Below are 24,607 nucleotides of genomic sequence, written 5' to 3'. Positions count from 1 at the left end.
TGGTAAAACGGTTATTCGTAAATATCTCAAAAACGTTACCATAGAATTAAAATAAACCTTGATTTTCGGAATCAGGGGGTGGTTTTACATAGGAATTTCATAATGGCGTCTCTGGTGCATTTTGGCTGTAAACCAGTGTTATTTGATTCATAACTGACTGATTGATGAATTAAGTAGTTAACTAAAATTGATTCAAACTGCAGTCAAGTATTAACTAATTTTATGATTAGGTTTTGAATCGTTATTTATCAATTTAAATTAATAAAATGAATGGAATGTGCTTGTGATGATTTCCAATTACATATATTTACGTGAAAATAATATAAGCGGAGGACTACCTCTACTGTTGAATAAACATATTGGCGCATAGTCTTAGTCAAAATAAAATTTAGTTTTCATTGAGCTATTTGTGAAAAAACTGCAACTAAATTTAAAACCTATTTTATTTTGCCTACGTCTATACGCCATTGACTAAATGAACAAACTACACAAACATCTACGACAACTGATATGAATATGTATCTTTGTAGCATGCACTTCATAAGAGTTTTTGAAATGTATTTCATTGATAAATTAGACATATGGCTTATTCCACGGTGATAGGTGCGACATTTCTACTTACACATTAAGACTTAATTCTTCAACTTTAGTATTTATATAACTTTTAACGATACGATTTGTCGAGATTTTAGCAAGTGATTTACGATAACGATTGTACTATTCACTAACTCAATTTTAACATGGATAGCTTGGTGACCATTATTATACTCATCGTGCTTTGCACACAGAGTATATTAACTTTGATTGGATAACAGTTGTTTGCACAGGTATAAAGGAATCGAGATAGATATAGACTTCTATATATCAAAATCATAAGTATCGAAAAAAAATTTATTGAGCCATGTCCGTCCGTCCGTTAGCACGATAACTTGAGTAAATATTGAGATATCTTCACCAAATTTGGTACACAAACTTATCTGGACCCAGAATAGATTGGTATTGAAAACAAGTAAGGACGGGACTGTCTTCGGCTGTTCCGAAGACTTCATACCTTTCATGAATTGGGCTGAACAATAATCTTATCCCGTTCGTAATCTCCAAATAATCGGATGTATAAGATAAGAAATATATAGTGAAAAGATGTACATAGCTAAACGATTTTTAAGATAAATATAAAATAAAAAATGGCAATAAACCCCCTTATATGAACGATCGGTATGGGATATATATTATATATAGCTCCGATCGAAATGATTTTTACAGGAAATGTTCTATGATATATTAGAATATATCACCAAGTTTCACGTTTTTATATTCGAAACTAAGGGAGAAATGGCCAGAATTTTTTATATCTGAACGATCGGTTGTATGGGATAGGTATATACTTTATACATATAGCTCCGATCAAAGTGATTTTTTCAGAAAATGCTCTATGATATATTAAAATATATATCACCGAGTTTCACGTTTATACTTTCTAAATTAAGAGAGAAATGGCCAAAAATCTTTCTATCTGAACGATCGGTTGTATGGGATATATATTATATATAGCTCCGATCGAAATGATTTTTTCATGAAATCTTCTATGATATATTAGAATAAATATCACCAAGTTTAACGCTTTTATATTGGAAATTAAGGGAGAAATTGCCAAAAATCTTTCTATCTGCACGATCGGCTGTAAGGGATATATACTATATATAGCTCCGATCAAAGTGATTTTTTCAGGATATATTTTAAGATATATTAGAATATATATCACCGAGTTTCACGTTTATACTTTCTAAATTGCGGCAGGAATGACCAAAATCGTCTTATCTGAACGATCGGTTGTATGGGATATATATGTTATAGTGGTCCGATCCTACCAGATCCGACAAATGTTTAATATAATACAAAAATACATCCTTGTGCCAAATTTCATTGAGATGTCTCAAAATTTGAGGGACTATTTTGCGCTCAAACAGACAGACGGACATGGCTATATCAACTCAGTTCGTCGCCCTGATCAATTCGGTATACTTAATGGTGAGTCTATCTTCTATATTTCTCAAGGTTACAAACATCGGACCAAAGTTAATATACCATTTCATGTTCATGAAAGGTATAATGAGCGAAATCGGATTAAAACCACGCCCACTTTTTATATATATAAAATTTTGGAAAACACAAAAAACCTGATAATTTAGTAAATAATACACTTAGAATGTTGAAATTTGACGTGTGGACTGATATTGCGACTCTTGATAAAAATTTGGAAACATTTTTTAAAATGGGCGTGGCACCGCCCATTTGTGATAAAATAAATTTTACAAATATTATTAATCATAAATAAAAAATCGTTAAACCTATTATAACAAAATTCGGCAGAGAGATTGCCTTTACTATAAGGAATTCTTTGAAGAAAAATTTACGAAATCGGTTGAGGACCACGCCCACTTTTATATAAAAGATTTTTAAAAGAGTCGCGGACGAATAAAATAAGCTATATCTATGCAAAAAAGAGCTTTATATCAATGGACTTCATTTCCCAAGTGGATTTATAACAATAAATAGAAAAAACTTCAAATTTAAAAAAATTTGCGTGGCACCGCCCCTTTTATGACTAAGCAATGTTATATGTTCGAGCCATAACTCGAAGAAAAATGAACGGATCGTAATAAAATTGGGTACACAAATTTTCCCTATAGCAGGAAATATTTCTAGGAAAAATGGACGGGATCGGTGATCGGTTAAAGACCACGGCAACTTAGATATAAAACAAGTTTAAAAGGGTCGTGACTAGACTAATAAGCTATAACTTAGCAAAAAATAGTTTTGAATCAATGATATTTCACTTATCAAGTTTTATTGTAAGAGGAAATGGGGAGACATTTTTTTTTTATAAGAGCGGTGCCACGTGTTATGTAGAAAAGTAATTTATCTGAAATGAAGTGTACAATTGAATCTCACGCTGAGTATATAATGTTCGGTTACACCCGAATTTACGACACCTTTACTTGTTATTAGTTCAAATGGAAGAATAATGGAATTCCAGCTAATGCCGTTAATAGTGATAGAACGATAAGAGTACTGAGTGAGAGTACCTAGTATCGATACTTTTCCAACAAAATACTCGAGTATTTCGTACTCGATGCTTTTTACCAATTTTCAATGTATATGAATGTACACAATAGACCAATGATCGCAGTGCGATCCTCAATTAATTATATATATGAATGTACATATGTATGATTATAGCATGATTCAATTACTAATGGTTTGTACTCCAATGATGACAGAGCTTTGACGGGTTGTTTTTACGAAGTAAGGAAACGGGGAATATTTCAATCCCTTCAGAGAAAATTGTAGTAGAAAAGTACTTTTCGTAGTATATTAGTAGTGATAATTAATTTGTAAATGCCAACAGGATTTGGGGGACTTTGAAGAGATTTACAAGGTATATCGAAGCAGCTGTCGCCTTATCCATCCTGATGTCACGTTGTTTAAAATTTTCCCAAATTATTTAATAAAAGATAAAGAGTTATGCTGGTTTGGTGAGTCTTTTAGAATTTGTTTGAAGAATGTCGTATGTCAAAATTTTATTCAAATATACTCTATCTCAAAATTTGTTTCAAAAACAAAAAGCATTCTAATATAAGGCGTTCTACAACCTAATCTAGATATAATGGGTTTTTGTGACAAATATTGAAACGATTTCGATCTGTCAGCCGACATGGGGTGATACTCTACACAGCAAGTGTTCCGGATAAACCGCTAATTTAAAATATTCAGAACACGTTCATTTGATACTGCTGACGAGGTCCGAATATTCTAAGTAAGAATTTACATAATATTCCAAATAAAAAACAATTCCACAAATTCTTAAATGGAGGCGAATGTTCCGAACATACGGAATGAATAAGTTAATATGCTCAAAGAGTACATTTTGTTATGGCATCTCCATTATTTACTGACATTTTTTATTGAATTTTAAATTGGTTTCGGTTTCGTATGTTCATATGTTTATGAAATTGCACGATTCCTTGGTGTCCGTAATTTTCATAAAATTACCTATGTTCAGCCGCACTAATAGATCAACCTAACCTAAACCTCTTGTGATTGCATCATGCATATATGGTACGTAACAACACTACCTGTAGAGAAATGGTAGTACAAAGTAAGTACGATTTTTTTTTTTAAAGAAAGGAAAACGAACGGCAGTTGCAAGAAGATGAAATGAATGAGAAATACAATCGTATTGTGGGCGACCCCGTTAAAATTTTTTTTTTTAATAGGGCAATAAAAAATCTACCGATTGTAATGAAGTTTGGTAAGAACATAGTTTTTATGACATCAACAGTTGTATAGCATTTTAGGGAACGCGGGCTTTCGCCCCAACTTCCTCACATGTTTTCTACTAAATTCACGATCTCATTAAACAAAAACGTTTCTTCACTTTAAATAAAAATTCCATTGTACTCACTTGGATCGAGTATACTCGATACTTTTACAAAGTATGAGTACTAGCATCGGTACTTTTTCTAAAAGTTCTATCACTAGCCGTTGACAATCTTCAAATTATCTTCTATAATTTAGCGGCCGCCGTGGTGTGTTGGTAGAGTGCTCCGCCTACCACACCGAAGATCCTGGGTTTACGCCACGGGCAATGCAACAACAACATTTTAGAAACAAGTTTTTGCAATTGGAAGACATTTTTTCTAAGCGGGTTCGCCCCTCGACAGTGTTTGGCAAGAGTACCGAGTGTACTTCTGCCATGAAAAGCTCTCAGTGAAGACTCGTCTGCCTCGCAGATGCCGTTCAGAGTCGGCATAAAACAAGAAGGTCCCGTCGCGCCAATTTATAAGAAAAATTAAAAAGAGCACGACGCAAATTGGAAGAGAAGCTCGGCCTAAAATCTCTTCAGAGGTTATCGCGCCTTATATTTTTATTTTTTTTAAAAAGCATTAGAAGCCTTTGTGGAAAGATCTTGACAGACGAATCACGCGTCATATTGAAATTAAACTGATTAGTATAGCAAAGGAAAATATAATGAGCTATAACTCAATGCCGAGATTAGTGTTTCATTCTGGAAACACTGATTTCGAAGACATCCAGATTGAAATCATAAATCATTCTTACAAGATTTTGCACAAAGATGGGAACTTTTCCGGAATGACGAACATCCTTTTAACGATAATTCAAAAAGTACGCCCATATGAAATGGTAACATAATCTTACTAATGGCAGCGAAAAATTACACTGTGTGACACCAAAAAATACCTGGAAAGTCATACCACTTCTCTAGTAGATCTCGAAGATTTCGGTAACGTTTAAGCACCGTTGTTATAACCATTGAGCTTTATAGTGGCTTTTTTTTTGCCTTCGTGGAATGGATCTATACAACGAGCTTTGGCAGTTGTCTAAAATTTTTTTTCTTACATATATTCTAATTTGAAAATTTTTATAATTAAGAAAAAAATGTGTCATGTCATAATAATAATGTTAAAAAAAAATATTAATAGGGCTTGCGCTTGACTCGAACCCGCGATCTTACAAATCAATATATATTTAATGTTTTTGATCTGTTTTATAAATTTATTTCCCTTTTCTCAAATTAATTTTTCTCAAAAACATTTGCCCTTTTCTGAAAAAGTGTATTCTTCTTAAAAACTTGTTTGAGTCCATTTTTAAATATTTCCATGGGAGTTCATCTCCCATGAATTTGTTTCATACAAACAGGAGAAGAGCTATATTATGAAATGGTACTGGCAAAAAAGTGATTTTGTGTAGCTGTATTTGTTAAATTGACTGGCTTTTTTGTGCTTCATTGCTGAAGGATCGGAAATTGGCAAATGCGTATCTTTTGGTATAATCCAGATTCAGCAAAATGTTTGCGTGCGAGATATTTCACTTTTTTGCTGTTGCTAATGCAGGACGTCCAATATTAATAGGAAAGCTTTGAATTCAATGTCCGGCCCTAAATACAAACTCTTAGTTATCTCATTGTTGCTTTATTGTCGGTTAGTCGGTTTTGCTTGGTACTTCCTATTTTACTAGCAGGACAGCTGTAGGGTTATATTTATATTCAACTTTAAATGTACCTACTTTAAATAAATTGAATTTTTGTTCTTGTTAATTTTTTATATTTCAATTTTGAAATTATTGTTTCAAAAATTTTCATTCGGTTATGAATTTTAGAACGAATTGTTAATATACATTTAGGAGTGAATATTAAAAGATATTTTATATAAAAATAAATAGTGGTATATTTATTGCATACTACATTGGCGATCAGCCAGGCCTTTTAAAAACCTACAGCAAGAAGAAAAACGCTCGTCGTTAATTAAAAACTAAGGATCACGCTGATTTGTTGGAAGTATTTTTAGAAGCTCTATTGGAATGATCCAAAATCGAAGCTAAAACAATGCTGTCTTATGTTGCGAATAATGAAAGCGGATAATCTGATATATCAATTTATTAAGTGATCGAGTCTATTGAGCCAACTAATACAAGAGTTTATATGTAGCAGTTTATTTTCGTTACAAGCATTCGGCAACGGCAACTGGTTCATCTATAAGGTACATTTAAAGTTGAATATAAATATAACCCTACAACAGCAAACGGCAATCAAAAATTAATTAATTAATCAAGATCTATAAACAGTAACGCATGCATTTTATTATACTCAGCGTGCTTTGCACACAGAGTACCTATATTCAGCCCAATTCTAAACAAAAATTCCGTGCGAGTTTTTTCCCTTCTCCCATTCCTCGTATTCTAAAGAAAAATTCCTTGTGAGTTTTTTCACTTCGCCCTTTCCTCCTATTCCGAACAATGTTCGAAAAAGCGGAAACCGGTTATGGGAGAAAAGTAGGTATCATGAATGTGAGTGAGAGGGGATTTCTCTGTCATTACTTAGGAGTTTTTGCACTTGTTAAATTAAAGGGAATGCATCGAAATAGTTAAAGCAAATTGGTTATTTTAAGAAAGAACACTTATTTGTACAAATTTCTGCTCAAATATGTACATTCTACCACAATATTCTTTATTTTAAGTCGAAAAGTATATCATAAGTAACGGAAGAGCTCTTCGTATATTTGATGCAGCCATCCAGAAATTGCCCAAGGATTTTTTAAGAAGGTTTAAATAGATTTTGGCATATGACGAAAGACGAATTCAACTCGACTTGGCTGCCAGAAAATTGCTTTGCTGAATGGAAGCAGGCAACTGCGGCGGATTTGTGTTATCCCGCCGTCTTCTTCTTATGCTCTTCTGTTGATGTTGCTGTGGCACCAATTCATTACTCATTTCACTGAATACCACATGAAATGCAATACTGTGCATTGTTTATATTTTATTTCTTAATTTCAAACAAATTCGCAACAATAAATAAACCTTTCTATTTTTTAACAAAAAATAAGAAATGCCAAACGAAATTTCAATTGCTAAAACAGCTGACTTCGAAAATTCAAAATTCCTATTCCCCAATTTTTGTTCTCCCTAGGAGAAAAGAATTGGAGGAATTTTTCCGCGGGAATAAAAAAATCCGCTAGAACAAAATTGCGAGGGAATATTTAGAATTGGCCTGATTAACTTTGATTGGATAACGGTTGGTTGTACAGGTGTAAAGGAATCGAGATAGATATATACTTCCATATAACAAAATCATCAGTGTCGAAAAAAACTTTGATTGAGCCATGTCCGTCCGTCCGTCTGTCCGTTAACACCATAACTTGAGTAAATATTGAGATATCTTCACCAAATTTGGTACACGAGCTTATCTGGACCCAGAATAGATTGGTATTGAAAATGAGCGAACTCGGATGATAACCACGCCCACTTTTTATATATACAACATTTTGGAAAACACAAAAAACCTGATTATTTAGTAAATAATACACCTAGAATGTTGAAATTTGACGTGTGGACTGATTTTGAGACTTGATAAAAATTTGAAAAAAAAAAATTTTAATTCAGCGGAGAGGTTGCCTTTACTATAAGGAATGCTTTGAAGAAAAATTTACGAAATCGGTTAAGGACCACGCCCACTTTTATATAAAAGATTTTTAAAAGGGTCGTAGACGAAAATAATAAGCTATATCTTAGCGAAAAAGAGCTTTGTATAAATAGAATTTTACTTTTTAAATTGAATTAAAACATTAAATTGGAAAACACTAAAACTGTTGAAAATGGGTGTGGCACCGCCTCTTTTATGACTAAGCAATTTTCTATGTTTCGGGAGCCATAACTCGAAGAAAAATTAACGAATCGTTTTACTTCGTTTACTTGTTTTGATTACCTTCAAAAATGATTTTCATTTTAATTATTTTTTATTAAAAACGTAAACTTTTTTTAAAGCAAGTAGCACTGTGTGAAGAGGAAAAATTAATTATGTCATTTAACAAAACTGTGATTCCATTAAGCTTCTGTTTGAAATTGGTATAAAATACTAATATTTAACAATGATAGAATAGTTTTGAAGTTAAAATGTATTCGACTGTCTTTAGGATTACTCTGACTGAGTTTAGAGGCATGGGTCTAAATGTAAATGACCGATGCTTAAAATTTTAAAATGTTTGTTGCGTTTTTACTCTATGCGATGTGGAAGGTACTCATTTAAATTTGTTTTTAAGTTAACAATTAGAGCATTTTACTGTAAATACTAATAAAAACCAAGTCGATGAGAAAATTAGAGGTAGCTTATTAAACAGATGACATATTGATTATATTATTAAACAGCTATAAATATGGGCAAATCCCAAAAACTTTTGCTTTTTTGGATACTCGAATTTTACACACGGGCAAAAAACTTAACGCCAGAAAAAAGAACACGGACATTAAGTTTGACCTTTTGGCTATCTGATCTGATGATTTTAAAAATCAAGAAAGTTGATAGTAAGTTTTTGCAGAACTTCGAAACGTAAAAAACGTCGATTTTTACACTTTTTCAATCGATACACTTGATTCTTTTTTTTGAATTTTTTCGATAAAATTTTGAGGCATCGCTGAAACGCTATGGAATTTAAACTGAATGTTGTTTTTGAGGCGGAGATTCTAAAAGTATGAGCATTAATGTGTCCCTCCAATACTCAAACTATCATCAATCAAAGTAGCGATACTTTTTTTTTGTCATTTTCAATATTGACAGTTTTTTGCTTATAGCTTTTTCAGGCAACTGAGTATTGAGATTTGGATTATGCACGATAATAGCCTATCAGGGACTAAAAATACCTAGGGGTTCAAATTTGATGTGCCCCTTTCAGGTTTGAAGGTAGAGGCAGAAGAGTGGAAGCGCTTGGTTGCGTAAATTTTTTTCAGGAGCATGTTCTTTTGTGGACACAGCTACAATTTTACTTTTATCACTTCATACCCGTTTCTTAATTTTTTCTCTACACCACCGTAGTATACCATCAATTGCCTCATCTTGGAATATTCATGCAAGGAAGGTTATTGATGTTTGTACATGGGGCAAATATACGAAATTACCGACAAAAATTGGCAATCGTCAAAAAGTGTAGAAAAAAAATTTTTTTTAAACCAGGTTTTATTTAAAAGTAAATGAAAAGAAACACAAATTTGGTACAAAAATTAAAAAAAAATCTACACTTTTTGACGATTGCCAATTTTTGGATTTTTGGCGAAAATTTCGTATATTTGTCCCATGTACAAACATCAATAATTGTCCTTGCGTGAATACTCGAAGATGAGGCAATTGATGGTATACTACTGTGGTGTAGAGAAAAAATTAACAAACGGGTATGAAATATTTGACGGTTACCCGGTTTCATATTTTTGCCGATATCTCTAAAACCGGGTTTCGGGTATCAACAAAATTTTACCTAAATATACCCCACATAGATATGTACATCCTGATAAAATTTCAACAAAATCGGTTAAGAAGTGTTTAAATAAGTAAACAAATTTAAGATTTTCCGGGTTTATATTTTTATCAATATCTCCAAAACCGGATCTCGGGTATTAAAACCTTATTTTCGTTCACATATCTATATGTTTTTAAAGTTTCAAAAGAATCGGTAGAAAGGTGTTAAAATAAATGTGTTGCAAACTTTGCATTGAAAAATATTTGGCGGTTATTTGGTTTTATATTTTTACCGATATCTACAAAACCGGGTCTCGTGTATCAAAAAAATTTTACATAACCAACAGTTGCATACATCTCCATATTTTGTTAAAATTTCGATATAATCGGTACAGAAGTGTTGAAATAAATGTATATTTAACATTGCGACCTCAATTTATATATATTTTGCTCGATCTTTTGACTATATCTTTTTGAGGCATTATGTAAGACGAGTAACGGCGATGCACTATAGCTCCAATTTACCCCTCAATGTTCCTAACAAAAAGATATTTATATCAGTTAACCGGGGATTGCCCGTATCGCTTTTAAATGTATTTCAAGCAATTTTTTTAATTTTATAATTTATTTAATAATTTGGGAAAAATTTAAACAACGTGACATCAGGACGGACAAGACGACAGCTGATTCGATTATACCTTGTAAATCTCTTCAAAGCCTTTTCTCCCGGGAGAGGGAGTCGAACCCGCACTCCTGCGATAGTTGAAATGGTTAGAAACGCATTCAGCTACGTCATATTTTTTTTGCGTGCTACCATGTTTCAAAAAAAAATTTCTTCCAAAAAAACAAAAGTTTTGCGGATTTTCCCATATATTTGGTTGCAAGTTAGGTTTGGCTTTTAATACCAACTTTTGATATTGTGCAGTTTGATTGATCAATTACGTAGACCGCTTACAAAAAAATTATTTAAATTACTCAAAATGTAATCTATTCAAATAACACCTTAAACACCGATCTCTTTAACGCAAAGTCGAAGATCATGTGCAGGTCTTACAACCTTAGACTAACAATAATAGTCTAATCATTAGATACTGCCTTCTGGCATCAAATGCTTTTAAATTAGGCCTACTCAGTGATAGCAGCTGTAGGAAATGGTGGGTTTGAGGAGGAAACGATCGATCACGTTTTGTACTCGTTTCCTGCGCTCGCCTGGCTAAGACTTCAGCTATTAGGAGTGGCACAGCTATCAGATCTAAAAGCTTATAGTATTTGCCAAAAGGACGGAGTTATTTTATAACATAGGTCCCGATTTCTGATAGGGTTTTTCAGTTTGGTCGTTGGAGAAACTTCTGGCAGCACAATGAACTCATTCAGTTTATGTGACGTCTTCACAGACCGCCCAGTTCAACCTAACCTAACATAAAAGTATCGTAAGCGCCAATTGCTTCTTTTGCATGATTGCAAAATGGCAATAATTTACCACAGGGGTCTTCTACTAATACGCGTCCAAAAATAGATGGCAGAGATGTCAAACGACGCGTCTTGACCTCAGTATGAAAAAGCGGAAAAGAAAAATTGTATCTCTTTCCGGAGATATTTGCAGTTGTAGTTGGCAATTTTCATGTGGTTGTTGTAATTTTTTTGTACACAAGAAAAAAACTGTGTTTACGAACGGAATTTGTACGGACTTAATTGTGATCCCGCACCATTGGTGACCGGGCAGTGTAATTTTTTATAAGCGCGGCCGAAGGCCTCTAATGCAGATAGGTGTTCTTCGCTAAAATATTATGGATCTCAACTCCAGATTCGGGGTAATTTTTCGGTTTTTCGTTGATATCTTTTGTCTGATTTTAATACTGAGGTTAAGACGCATCGTTTGACACCTCCCCCTATATTTTTGGACGCGCATTAGTAGTCGACCCATATTGTAGATTATTACCTGCAAAAGTATCGTAAGCACCATTTTACCCCTAAAAGTTGATAAATTGGGAAATTTTTTTAGTTTTAATATAAAAAAAAAATAAAAAAATATTAAGGACTTCCTTTATATAAATGGACAGAAATCAGCGAAAAATGTCTCCTTATATAAAGACATATTCTTGCTAAATTTTGAATGTGATTTTTAAATTTCGACAGAAATTGCAAAAATATTTATGAGAGGTAAAAATATAAAAGTGGAGCGCACATTATTTGGATTGGAAAGTTGGTAGGAAAGGAGATATTATTAGTGAATCAATTGCGCTCCACCCTTATATGTTGACTTCTCATACATATTTTTGCAATTTCTATGTCAAAAATTTTAAAATCAAAGTTTAGCAAGAATATGTCTTTATATGAGGAGAAATTTTTCGCTGATTTTTTCCATTTATATAAAGCAAGTGCTTACAATTTTTTTATTTTATTTTTATTTTCTCCTTTTCTTATATTTTCTCGGTGTCTTAACCTATCTGTTAAGTTTTTCGCTTGAGAACTTACATAAAAAGCAATCCCGAAATTCCCGCCGTTCCGGATGATTTTTCTAAATATCGCAGTCCGTGCGCCCCCTATCGAAACTTTTTGTATTGTGTCATCGGCTGTCATCGACCTCTCAATTAATCTCTAAATTTTTAGCCTCTAGCTCATCGAGAAGTTACTTAAAACCCGGTTTCAAATTTCCAAATTATTATCTAATTTTTTCGATTCGTGCGCCACCTAACGGAATTTTTTCTCCTTTTGTTCCTTTGTATTAACCTATCTCTGAGGTTTCATTTTTTAGCTCTATGAGAACTTACTTTAAAATCGATCTCAAAACACCACATATCCAAATTCTCATCTAAATATTTCGATCCGTGCGCCACCTAACGGAATTTTTTTCTCCTTATCTTAAGTTTTCTCGGTGTCTTATCCTATCTGTTACGCTTTTAGCTCAATGAGAACTTACATAAAAATCAATCCCAAAATTTCCTCCGTTCCGTTTTATTTTTCTAAATATCTCAGTCCGTGCTCCCCCTAGCGAATCTTTTTGTATCGTGTCATCGGCTGTCATCGACCTCTGAATTAAGTTTGATATTTCAAGTCGCTATCTCATCGAGAAGTTACTTAAAAGCTGGTTTGAAAATTTTCAAATTCTTTACTAATTATTTCGATCCGTGCGCCACCTAACGGATTTTTTCCTTTTGTTGCATTGTCACGTTGTTCTAAACTATGTGTAAAGTTTCACGTGTGTATCTCAATGAGAAGTTACTTAAAAATCGATTTCAAGATTTGTATGAAAATCGGACAAACATTCAACCGACCTAGTATAAAGGAAGTAATAAAATGGAATGAAATCATTGTTGTTGTTGTTGTTGTAGCAGTGCTTCGCTTCGGAATGAAATTATTATGTTATCCATTAAAATGTTGTCAAAATAATAAACTGTTTAGGAAGGAAAAAACCATCTCCTGTAAAATTTGCCTATCTAAAAACTGGAACGATATTTACTACCATGATGAAACCCAAAATGCAGGGGTGTTTTCAATTTTTGGTGTCTTTTTTTGTGTGTGAAACGAATATGTTGTGGAATACCGTACTTATGAGTTACGTATAATTTGTTATTGAGGGCAATTGGCAATTCCTACAGTACCAATTACTGTCCAGTAGTGTTCCAAAAAAAATAAAAAATCTCGTATTTTTAATTGCAACATGATTCCGATAATAGGCGAGGTTTGTCTCAAAATTAAATTTAGAGGTCGCTAATGGAATTTTCGATGACTAAGGTGGTGTTAAAAAAGAAAATGTGGTTTTCTCAACAAAATCAACCGATTAAAAGAATGAAAAAATGCGTTTTTCTTTAAAAGGTGAAGAGATAAGACTTAAGGCTCGCAATGGACGTACTAACTGGACACTCCCTTCTGGCGTCACATGCTTATAAGATAGCCCTTGTCAGTAACAGCGGATGTAGGAAGCACGTGTTGTGTCCGTTTCCTGCGCCCTCGAGAGCAAGGCTCTAGCTACTAGGGACGACAAAGTTGTGAGTCCCCCAGCGGGTTAGGGGGTCAGAATATACCCGCGGTAGGTATGCTTGTCGTAAGAGGCGACTAAAATATTGTCGACTTCGCTGCGTACGGACGTGTTTCACTCGAGCTCTGTGTTTATTTTGATTCTCGTTTTTAATCAACTTTATAATTTGTCTAATACAAATATAGTTTTTGTGACAACAAAAGAAAGAAAATTGTTGCAATCATTACATTTAAATTAAACAAATAAAAAAATATAAATAATTAATATAATAATAATAATAAAAAAATTTGTGCACTACAGAAACTTATACATAATCAATTTGTTTTGACAGTTTGGTCTGTCTTCGTTTTCTACACAAACAATATGCCTTGCTTCTGTGGACAAAGAGTTGAACGCGTGCAAACCAGTGTGCAGTGCGAGAGGTGTAAGGAGGTGTTTCACCTGCAGTGTGTTGTTGGCACTTTGGCTGCTGATTTAACTTACTTTAAAAATGCCGATGAAATTTATATTTGTGGCGATTGTGCTGTCGTTCATCGTGAGGCTGAAATGTCTTCGCTGTACAACAACAACAACAACAGCGTCAATATCAATAATAATAATTTGCAAGTCAACGGCAGTACCAACAACATCAATAATAATAACGAGCATAATAACGCCAACTACATCAACAATAATAGTGAGCAAATGAGTCAAACAGCGACAGCTAATACACTTGCTGCTCTTCTTAAAGAGAACGCGAGTATTAATACTCTTATCACTGATCTAAAATCAGTTAACAACCTGCAAAAAAAAAAATGGATAGCATGCTTGATTGTTTTTCCGTATTACACCGAAGTATAGCACAGAAAGACGAATTGATAACTGCGCTGGCAAGTGAGGTCAAAGGACTCCAGGTCTTACTTACTGGTTTTCTGAATGAAGCAAATTTAAAAAATTTAAAAATCCACCCCCAAACAAAAACAATAACATGTCTGCTTGCAATGCTTTTATGCCATCATCGCCTTCCACTTTCTCGTCTATAGCTGCTGCCAATGTCGCATCTATTGCAAGTTGTCCCAACAACAACGCCTCGGTGTCGGTATCTGCATCACATACTCTTCTTACTGTGCCGTATATTTCTGATAACTCTGCGGTCGATCTTCTCTCTGGCGCTTCTACCTTGACTCCGATCTCTCAACATTCTAATAATATAGAAGAGGCAACTGTTGTTAATTTGCATACCACCAAAGCACCTCAACAGTCTGACGGTAAGCAAAATAATCATATTACTGCGCGTCACATTAATGGTGTCAATTTTAATAATCGTGTGGTTGGTCGAAAAGCTTCAACAGAGCTAGAAGTAGCCGTAATTAGAAAATGGGTGCATCTGTCTTCGTTTAAACCATCGGTGTCTGAAGATATGATTGTTGATTATGTAAAGAAGCACTCTGGTATCGATGATCAATTTATTTCTTGCTACAAATTAGTTAAGAAAAACACCCCGCTTCAGAGTCTACGGAAGATTAATTTTAAACTGGGCGTGTCTCTCGAATTCTACAGTCTGCTTTTAGATCCCAACCTATGGCCAACTGGGATAAACGTCCAGCCATTTCGTAACGTCCCAAGGAACTGAAGTGACCGACTTAAATAACAGCGTAGTTAATACTCCTTGTCTTTCTGATTATAATAATATTGATAATCTTAAGCTTCTTAAAATTTATTACCAAAATATCTCTGGAATGCGTACTAAGGCTAAAGAAGTATTTTTATTCACGTCTCGGTGTGAGTTCGATGTTTTTGTGCTAGTTGAAACATGGTTAACTAGTGACTTTTTTGATGCAGAGTTTTTTGATCCGAATATTTTTCATATTTATCGTAAGGATAGGGATGCGCAAAAAACAGGCTGTAGTAGGGGTGGGGGTGTCTTAATTGCGCTAAAACGTGCGTTAAGGTCGTCAGTCGTCGCTCTTGGAAACGCAGATTCGCTTTTAGATCAACTGTGTGTCCGCATCTTCGGCACCTTTGGTAGCTTGTTTATCTGCGTATCTTACATTCCGCCTAACAGTTCTGAACACTTATATGCACTACATATCAATAACATTTTACGTATCTATGAAAACCAAGAAGATGACCACTTCTGCATACTGGGTGATTTTAACTTAAACAAAATCGTTTGGTCTGACCTGCTTATGAACGGTGTCTTAACTGCCTCTAATGCCAGCCTTCCACATGAGATCCATGTTCTAGATAGTCTTTCCAGCATTAATCTATCCCAAATTAATTATATTCCCAACATGCTTGGTAACTTCCTTGACCTGTTATTCATTGATGAGAACTTGATCTTTCAGTTACAAGAGTGTAATTTCCCTATCTGTAAACCTGATATGCACCATGTGCCGCTCTTTTTGTCCCTTCAGTTTTGTACATTTCCTACAATCTACACATTCGATTTTCAGTCTTTAAACTTCAGAAATGCTGATTACGGTTCTTTAAATGCAATCTTCAACGAAATTGATTGGAGCTCTATTTTTCTTTCGCGTAATGTTGCTGAGTGCTATGAGATGTTTCTTGAACAAATTTACTTGGTCTTAAACTCTAACCTAAATCTGATCCCTCCTCGGAGACATAAGTTACCTTGGTATACGAGAAGGCTTAAAAGACTGAAGAACAAACGAAATAAATATTATAAACTTTTCATGTCCACAAACGATTTTAGCTTCAGAGAAAAGTATATCAGCCTTAGTAAAGAATTCAATGAACTTGATAAAACTCTCTATAACAATTATATATCTCGGTAAGAGGATGAGTTAAAGTCCAATCCCAAAGCATTCTGGAACTTCATCCGTTCTAAGAAAGGATGCTCGAATATTCCTAGCTGTATGACTCTGGATGGTCTTTCCTCCTCTTCTCTGCATGACAGCGTAACTCTCTTCGCTGATTTTTTCAAGTCCAATTTTGTAAATGATGCTGGCGTTGGCACTTATAATTATTACGGTGATTATCTTGGTTCCCATTGCGTTGATTTTGGAGCACTTTGCATCACTGACTTGCATATACAGAATGGTATCTCTGCTTTAAAACTGTCTTATAAAAATGATTCCGATGGCCTCACCTCTTTTTTCCTTAAGAAATGCTGCTCATCCCTAGCTGTCCCTTTATCTCAGATAATTAACCTTTCCCTTTCCTCCGATATTTTCATCGACAAATGGAAGGTGAGCTCTATTACACCCATCCACAAATCTGGTAACAAGAATGATGTCAGAAATTACCGTCCAATCTCAAAATTAACCACCTTCTCAAAACTTTGTGAAAAGGTTGTAAAAGATAAGTTATTCTTCGCAGTTAAAGAAATTATTGATCCCAACCAACATGGTTTTGTCTGTGGCCGTTCCACCGTAACCAATCTTGCGGTTTTTTCAGAGTACTGTTTGTCGGCCTTTAAGAGTGGATCTCAGGTGGATACCATTTACACCGATTTCTCTAAAGCCTTCGATACAGTCTCTCATGATATTTTATTACACAAGCTTGAGCTCCTTGGTTTCCATTCAGTCTTTCTTCTGTGGTTGCGATCCTATCTCACGAACAGAACAACGTTTGTAGAAGTCGATGATACTGCGTCTTACTCTTTTGTGGTAACCTCCGGAGTACCGCAGGGTAGTATTCTAGGCCCGCTTCTTTTTGTTTTGTTTATCAATGATATCCGGTCCTGCTTTAATCACTCGCAATTTCTTCTCTATGCTGATGACTTGAAATTGTATTCTAGAGTTACCTGCGTGGCTGACGCGCTTCGGCTTCAAAATGAACTCAACAATCTTACTGATTGGAGTCTCAAAAACAATCTGTTGCTTAACATAAAAAAATGCTTTCACTTAACCTTGTCGCGTACGCGTAATCGTATAAATTCAACTTACTCGATTCTTAACACTCAACTGTCCTCAGTTGAGGTATTTTCTGATCTAGGCGTTCTATTTGACTCTGGTTTTACCTTTGTCAGTCATGTGAATACAGTTATCCCTAAGGCCTTTTCGAATTTGGGCTTTTTGAAGCGTTATGAGAAAGACTTTAAAGATCCCTATACAAGAAAATCTCTTTTTACTTGTCTTGCCCGGTCTAAGTTGGAGTACTCTTCAATTATCTGGAACCCATTATATAGTTCTCATTCGGACAGAATCGAGCGTGTTCAACGTAGCTTTACTCGCTTTGCTCTCTATCCACTTCATTTCGTCGATCCCTTTCCATCCTATACTGCACGGTGTTTGCTCATAAACTTGAAATCTCTCTCTAGTAGGCGCACAATCCATTCGATAATGTTCATTTTCGACATTGTTAATGGCTTAATTGATTGCGTGAATCTGCTCGATCAACTTTCCTTCAATGTCCCAAATCGCATCCTACGTTCCCACTACTTTTCCATCTTACTACAGTTAAATCTAATTACCACTATCTGGCGCCCATTACTAGGGCTGTCACTGAAATTAATAATATTTACAAACCGCTTGATCTCGATTTCGCAATGCCGAGATCCCAGTTCGTCGGTAAGATTACTTCCTTTTATTCCTAGTACTCAATTCCAGCCAATTTAGTCAGTAAGTAATTTCTTGTACATTTCTAGTCTGTAAGATATTGTTATCATAGACCGAATAAAGAATAATAATAATACCAGATTCAAGGGGCTGTGTAGCGCAACTCTTCAGGTTGCCAGCGCAATATTTAGCTTCTCCAAACCCAATTGGCAACCTCACCTATCCGCGGCGAATCCTGTTTCACTCTCTCTCTCTCTCTCTGGCGCTCGCTCTGGCGACCCCAAGCTCCTCGTGGAACTTGGGGGTGGGGAGGGAGTTATGGCCTGAATGTTTAATGTGGCCATATAAATCGTTCCCGAGATGATCGGGCTAGCACCTTAATGGTGCTGTGTTACCGGAGCGTACCGGATCTGTATCCGGCAAAGGACCATCACAAAACCTTTGGGGAGCAACCTTATCGCTACAACAACAACAAAGTTGTGAGATCTTCGAGGCAGCTTTTAAAATATGTCATAGAAAGCTTCTGTTATTTACCAAAAGGACGCGCTATTTTATGACATAAGCGCTGGTACCTAATTGTGCTTTATTCCGAGTTTACGAAAAACCGAAATTTCAAAAGCCTGTAGAGACCTCTAAATTTAAAGTGTCAAGACCAAGCCTCATCCTTTCCACCAAGCACAATAATTTTTTTTTTTTTAATTTTGAAACAATCTAGTGTGTAATAAGTTTTAAAATTAAGTAAAGTGAAAAAAATTGTTAAATGAAAAAAGGTGTTAATAAAAATTAAGCTTTTTTGTCATACAGATTCTAATTTGCTTAGTTATTAATACTAAATTAACGGCAAGGCAAACTTAAAACGAAACTTTACGGCTACACACTATTACTACATTAAGGCCCAAATGCAGAACTGCAAGTTACTTTTTTAAGTGAGAGTAAGCTGCTCGTGGGCAGTTAAACTTATACAATTTTTAAAAAATTTTTAAATTAACTTTGAATTAAAAATTTCTGCAAGTGGGCCTGAAAGTATTGAAAAAAAGAAAATTAATTATGCATTAAAACCTTTGTACGGCTTTGCTTGCTGGTCCCAAATGGCCAAAACCAGATGCTATTGTATTAACTTCAACTTGTTTCCATGAAGAGTAGGCACGGGGGTTATTTTTACATTTTGTTTCCAACATAACATCACTACGCAAAAGGCCCAACGATATTCGCTATTGCACATTCAGACACATAAGTTTGTTTATATAAATTTATAAAAATGCCATATGTTTTTGTTGCATGTTTTTTAGTTATTATTATTTTTATTTATTTATTTTATCGCAATGATTTCCACCAAGTTAGTTTCATTTGTGATTTTGATTGCAAATGCGGATGTAGAAGCGTGCAAAAATAAATCAATAACAAAATAATCAAAATTAGAAAATGTTAGATACTTAAATAGCATAAAGAGTTTGTTTGGCCTTGTTAAGCAATAGGTGTATTATAAACATAAAAAATACCTGGGAAGTCATACCATTTTTCTGGTAGATCTTGAAGATCTAAGAATGACTGCATAAAAGATTTTCTCCGGACGCCCCATAAATCATGAGTAACGGGCAAAAAAACGGTTTTTCGTACTTTTGGACTCTTGTGAGCCTATTACTATGAATGAAATAATTAAGTTTTCCTTTTCACACAGAGCCACTTGCGAATATCTGTCAGCAGCCCCGAAAAAATATTACGCTATTACAAAAAATAGTTAATAGCAGCCTTTTGTTGTTGTAGCAGTGCTTCGCCCCATCCAATAGGCGCAATCGATCATCAATATCCCCTAACGAGAGTCCAAGGGAACTTGCAGCTTCAGCAGCGGTGAACCATAGTGAGAGGGGTGTTAGAGGCATTGATTCCACATTACAATTGAAGAGATCTTTGGTGTCATGTGGTGACATATTGCAAACAGGGGTTGATTCTGGCTAGGCAGACCTGTTAAATAATGATTACTAATGGTAATGATTAGCCGTTCCATTGATTATTTTCTTTAAACGCCATTTAATGATTACTTGTCATTATTTTTAATGATTAAAAAAATAATCAAAAAAAAAATTATGATTTTTTCCGATTATTGGAAAAAATCAGAAATAATAAAAAAAAATCAGAAAAAATCAAAAATAATCAAAAGTAATGATTATTTTTGATTTTTTTTTTTAATTTTTTTTGATTTTTTTCTTGATTATTTTTCCGCTTTGTTGAAAGAAAAATTCTCGTTTGTTGCATGCATACAAGTACATTTTAGGATGCAATAGTAAATCGAGAGCGCTTACCGAGGCGAATATATACATACACGCAAAATATAGGGCGAATAGTATATGAGCGTTGATTCAAACATATTAGCCGTGTTTTTTTATACACGCGCATACGTTTACATTTGCGCGTGTAAAAAAAACGCCTATCCTCGCTTAGATAATGCTTAGGAGACCCATCTAGCGGCAGTGGTTAAATAACTACAGCTACAGCACAGGGTGTACCGAAAAGCGGAGACACAACCCTCTGATGGCCATAGGGTATAACATATAGCTGAATCAGTTGCGATGAATTGTGGACACACATAGAATACATAGAATTAGTGTAGAGGGTGAAACAAAGACACATATTTCAGTTACATCTGAGTATAATGTGTATTGAAATTTAGTAGCACACTTTTTATGCGCAGCAATTTCAGAGGTGTATTTAAAGTTGGACGCTTAGCAGTCCATATAAAGTTTAAGCGTATAGACGTTTACGTGTATACGTTTACACGCGTATACGTTTACGTTTGCGCGTGAAAAAAAAACGCCTATCCTCGCTTAGATAATGCTTAGGAGACCCATCTAGCGGCAGTGGTTAAAAACCTACAGCTACAGCACAGGGTGTACCTAAAAGCGGAGACACAACCCTCTGATGGCCATAGGGTATAACATATAGCTGAATCAGTTGCGATGAATTGTGGACACACATAGAATACATAGAATTAGTGTACAGGGTGAAACAAAGACACATATTTCAGTTACATCTGAGTATAATGCGTATTGAAATTTAGTAGTACACATTTTATGCGCAGCAATTTCAGAGGTGTATTTAAAGTTGGACGCTTAGCAGTCCATATAAAGTTTAAGCGTATAGACGTTTACGTGTAAAAAAAACACGGCTATTCTCAGGTAAGTATATACACATGTGCATTATTACACTCATTATATAAAATAATAATGGTTTCATCCTTAAGTCAAGCTAATTTTGTTTTATATCTAAAATCAATACATCCGCTATTTTGGATTAAGTTATGGATATGCACTGAATTGTTTTGTAATCAATGTTTATCATATTGTTCGCTTTATTTTAGTAATATTGGTTTCATATCATCGCCACTATGTGAGGCTTCTTCGCATCATTTAGAGAGCTTTATCATAAATACTCAAAATTTTTGTTTTCCGCCTTCGGATTATTAATACTGAGGTCAAGCTAAGTTTTTTTGGGACACGTGTTAACAGCCGACCGCTGTTATAGACTTTTAAAATGTATATATATGGGGTATTCCATCCCATTTCGACCAATTTTGAACCCGACGCGTTTAGAAAGTTTGTCTTCTTTTTCTAGCTTACGAAAGACGTTTTTCAGAAGTTTTTCAAATTTTTTCATCCAACTCAAAAAAGTTATGAATTTAAAAAAAAACACCGTTTTTGTTTTCAAAATGCTATAACTTTTTCAAAAAATGACCGTTTGGGATATTTTTTTTTAAATTTTTTTTTAAATGTACTTTTCGGAAAAAATTCAAAAAAATTTTTTAATTTTTTTTTTGCAATTTTTCAGTTTTTCGAGATTTTTCTAATTTCGCCCTTTTTTTCTCATAAAAAACGGTGTTTTTCTCAAAATGCTATAACTTTTTTAAAAATTGACCGTTTGGGATCATTTTTTTTTTAAATATGTTTTTAAATGTACTTTTCGGAAAAAATACAAAAACAATTTTAGTTTTTTTTTTCAATTAAATAAAAAAAAAATTCTCGGCCCACTCCGGGATTAGTGGGGATGATTGCAGAATTGATTGAAGTTTTTTATGAGAAAAAAAAGGGCGAAATTCGAAAAACTCGAAAAACTGAAAAATTACAAAAAAAAAACTTTAAAAATTTTTTTGAATTTTTCCCGAAAAGTACATTTAAAAACAAATTTAAAAAAAATCCCAAACGGTCAATTTTTGAAAAAGTTATAGCATTTTGAAAACAAAAACAGTGTTTTTTAAAAATTCATAACTTTTTTTGAGTTGGATGAAAAAATTTGAAAAACTTCTGAAAAACGTCATTCGTAAGCTAGAAAAAGAAGAAAAACTTTCAGCCAATTCTAAAGGGGTCGGGTTCAAAATTGGTCGAAATGGGATGGAATACCCCATATACACTCATGGCCAAAATAATAGGTGTACGCAGCCTTGGTTCTAGGTATATCATTACAACTTTTTTTGCGAATGAAAACAAATTTTGCATGGTAATATTAATAACTATATTTACTTATACTAAATATATGAAAATTATTATAATTCGTCTATTTCAAAGATAACTGTATCATAATAAAAAAATTTCGTTGGTCAAAATAATAGGTTTATGAAACTTTTCTTAAAAATCAAAGTCCACCATTGAAATATAATTCCTTACTCCACTGTTATTTTAATCACTGGTACCTCCTCCATGTTTTGTATAACTTAGCCTTTTCCATTGGTAACGACTTTAATTAGTTTTTGGCAGGTTTGCAATGGAGCGCTATCCCATCCCAGTCCTTCATCTTCTGCCAAAATAACTCGTTTGTTTTGAAATGAAAATGACTCCAGTCTTCTTCTAAGGTCACTTCACAAGTTCTCAATAGGGTTGTGGTCAGGGGATTGACTTGGCCATTGCATACTTGTGACAATTCCATTTCCGAACCACTCAGATAGCAACCGAAGAGTATGTTTTGTACCGTTATCTTGGTGATAACTCAATCTGAGTGGAGTGTTTTCCCCCGCATATGACAGCTTAACATTTTGCAAAATATCCCTGTACTCCTCAGTGATTATTGCGGGTGTATCCAAAATAAAGAACCCAAACTTTAACTAGTCGACAATTATGTTTCCTTCCCCATGCCTAACTGTCCGTTGGTTGCATCAAGAAGAAAAATCTTTGCCCTTCGCGCCATGTACAGTAATTTTGGAGTCCTTTCCACACAAATTAATCTTCACTTCGATGCTGAAGAAAATATTTCGCAATTTTATTCCTACAATGGGACCGCACAAATGCAGATGTACAGTGGCATAAACTTGTCTCTTCTGTTTGTGTACCGTGGAGTACAAGGATGTTTTGCGAAATGTTAAGCTGACATATGCGGAAGAAAACACCCCACTCAGATTGAGTTATCACCAAGATAACGGTACAAAACATACTCTTCGGTTGCTATCTGAGTGGTTCGGAAATGGAATTGTCACAAGTATGCAATGGCCAAGTCAATCCCCTGACCTCAACCCTATTGAGAACTTGTGAAGTGACCTTAGAAGAAGACTGGAGTCCTTTTCTGTTTATAGATGGACCAATTTATAATATTTGTGTTTGCTGGGTTGAGCACATATGGTCAAAAATTAAAACACAGTTGTTGTTGTTTTTTCCCGACGCGTTTCGACGTTTCTTTTTTCACGTCATCTTCTGGGGATTTCTTTAATGATAAATATGCAGAAATAATATACATTTTAACATTTTGATACTTTTTTCTAACACTTTCTAACAATAAACATGAAACTGACACATCATACATATTTTTTTTTGTTGCTTACATTAATTGTATTATAATTAAATTAACTATTACACTTTATTTTAACAAATATACATAAACAGTTCGCACTTGCATTTTTGTTTACTTTGATTTAAATCTCTGAATAACAGCTGAGTAGATGCTGCTGATATTGTCAAAGTCTTCTTTAGTGTGTTGTGTATTTGTTGTTGTATTCGTATGCTTTCAAGCGACATTCTCGTTTTTTCGCTTTTTTCGATATCTAATATTTCAACATTTGAGAAGTCCGCTACGTGGTTGCTCTTTGTTAAGTGATGAGCTAAACCAGTGATGATAATCATGGTACATTTGTACTTTTTTTGGCACATTTCGCTTCCCGAAAGTACGTTGGTACCACATTGACATATTTGGTACATTTTTTAAATACAGCACTATACCTCAAGTCATTTGCAAAGCAGCTCTGAATGTACAAAAAAATTAAAATTTTTCAAAGAAAATATATGGTTAAGTTGTTTTGTTGGCGAGCACAATTTGCCACTTGCAATTATGGATAATTTAAATATGCTT

The 24,607-nt window shown here is 34.3% G+C and overlaps 1 protein-coding gene across 8 annotated transcripts in view; it reads right to left on the bottom strand.

The window, feature by feature from the left end:
- Positions 1-24,607, bottom strand: part of LOC137250811 (glutathione synthetase-like) — a 117,223-nt gene that overhangs the window by 31,265 nt on the left and 61,351 nt on the right. For 6 of the 8 annotated variants that reach the window (XM_067784362.1, XM_067784361.1, XM_067784359.1 and 3 more), the window contains one exon: positions 19,343-19,494. The exons of 1 other annotated variant lie outside the window; for it this stretch is intronic. In XM_067784362.1, coding sequence (XP_067640463.1) covers positions 19,343-19,494 — 152 coding nt within the window. Of the gene's footprint in view, positions 1-19,342; positions 19,495-19,796; positions 20,096-24,607 lie in introns of those variants that run through there. One more of the 8 variants, XM_067784364.1, reaches the window with a different exon arrangement.

Source organism: Eurosta solidaginis, chromosome 4, assembly GCF_040869045.1.
Source record: "Eurosta solidaginis isolate ZX-2024a chromosome 4, ASM4086904v1, whole genome shotgun sequence".
Classification (NCBI taxonomy): domain Eukaryota; kingdom Metazoa; phylum Arthropoda; class Insecta; order Diptera; family Tephritidae; genus Eurosta; species Eurosta solidaginis.
The sequence above is the reverse complement of the archived record's forward strand: the minus strand, read 5'-3'. Positions and strand labels throughout refer to the sequence as shown.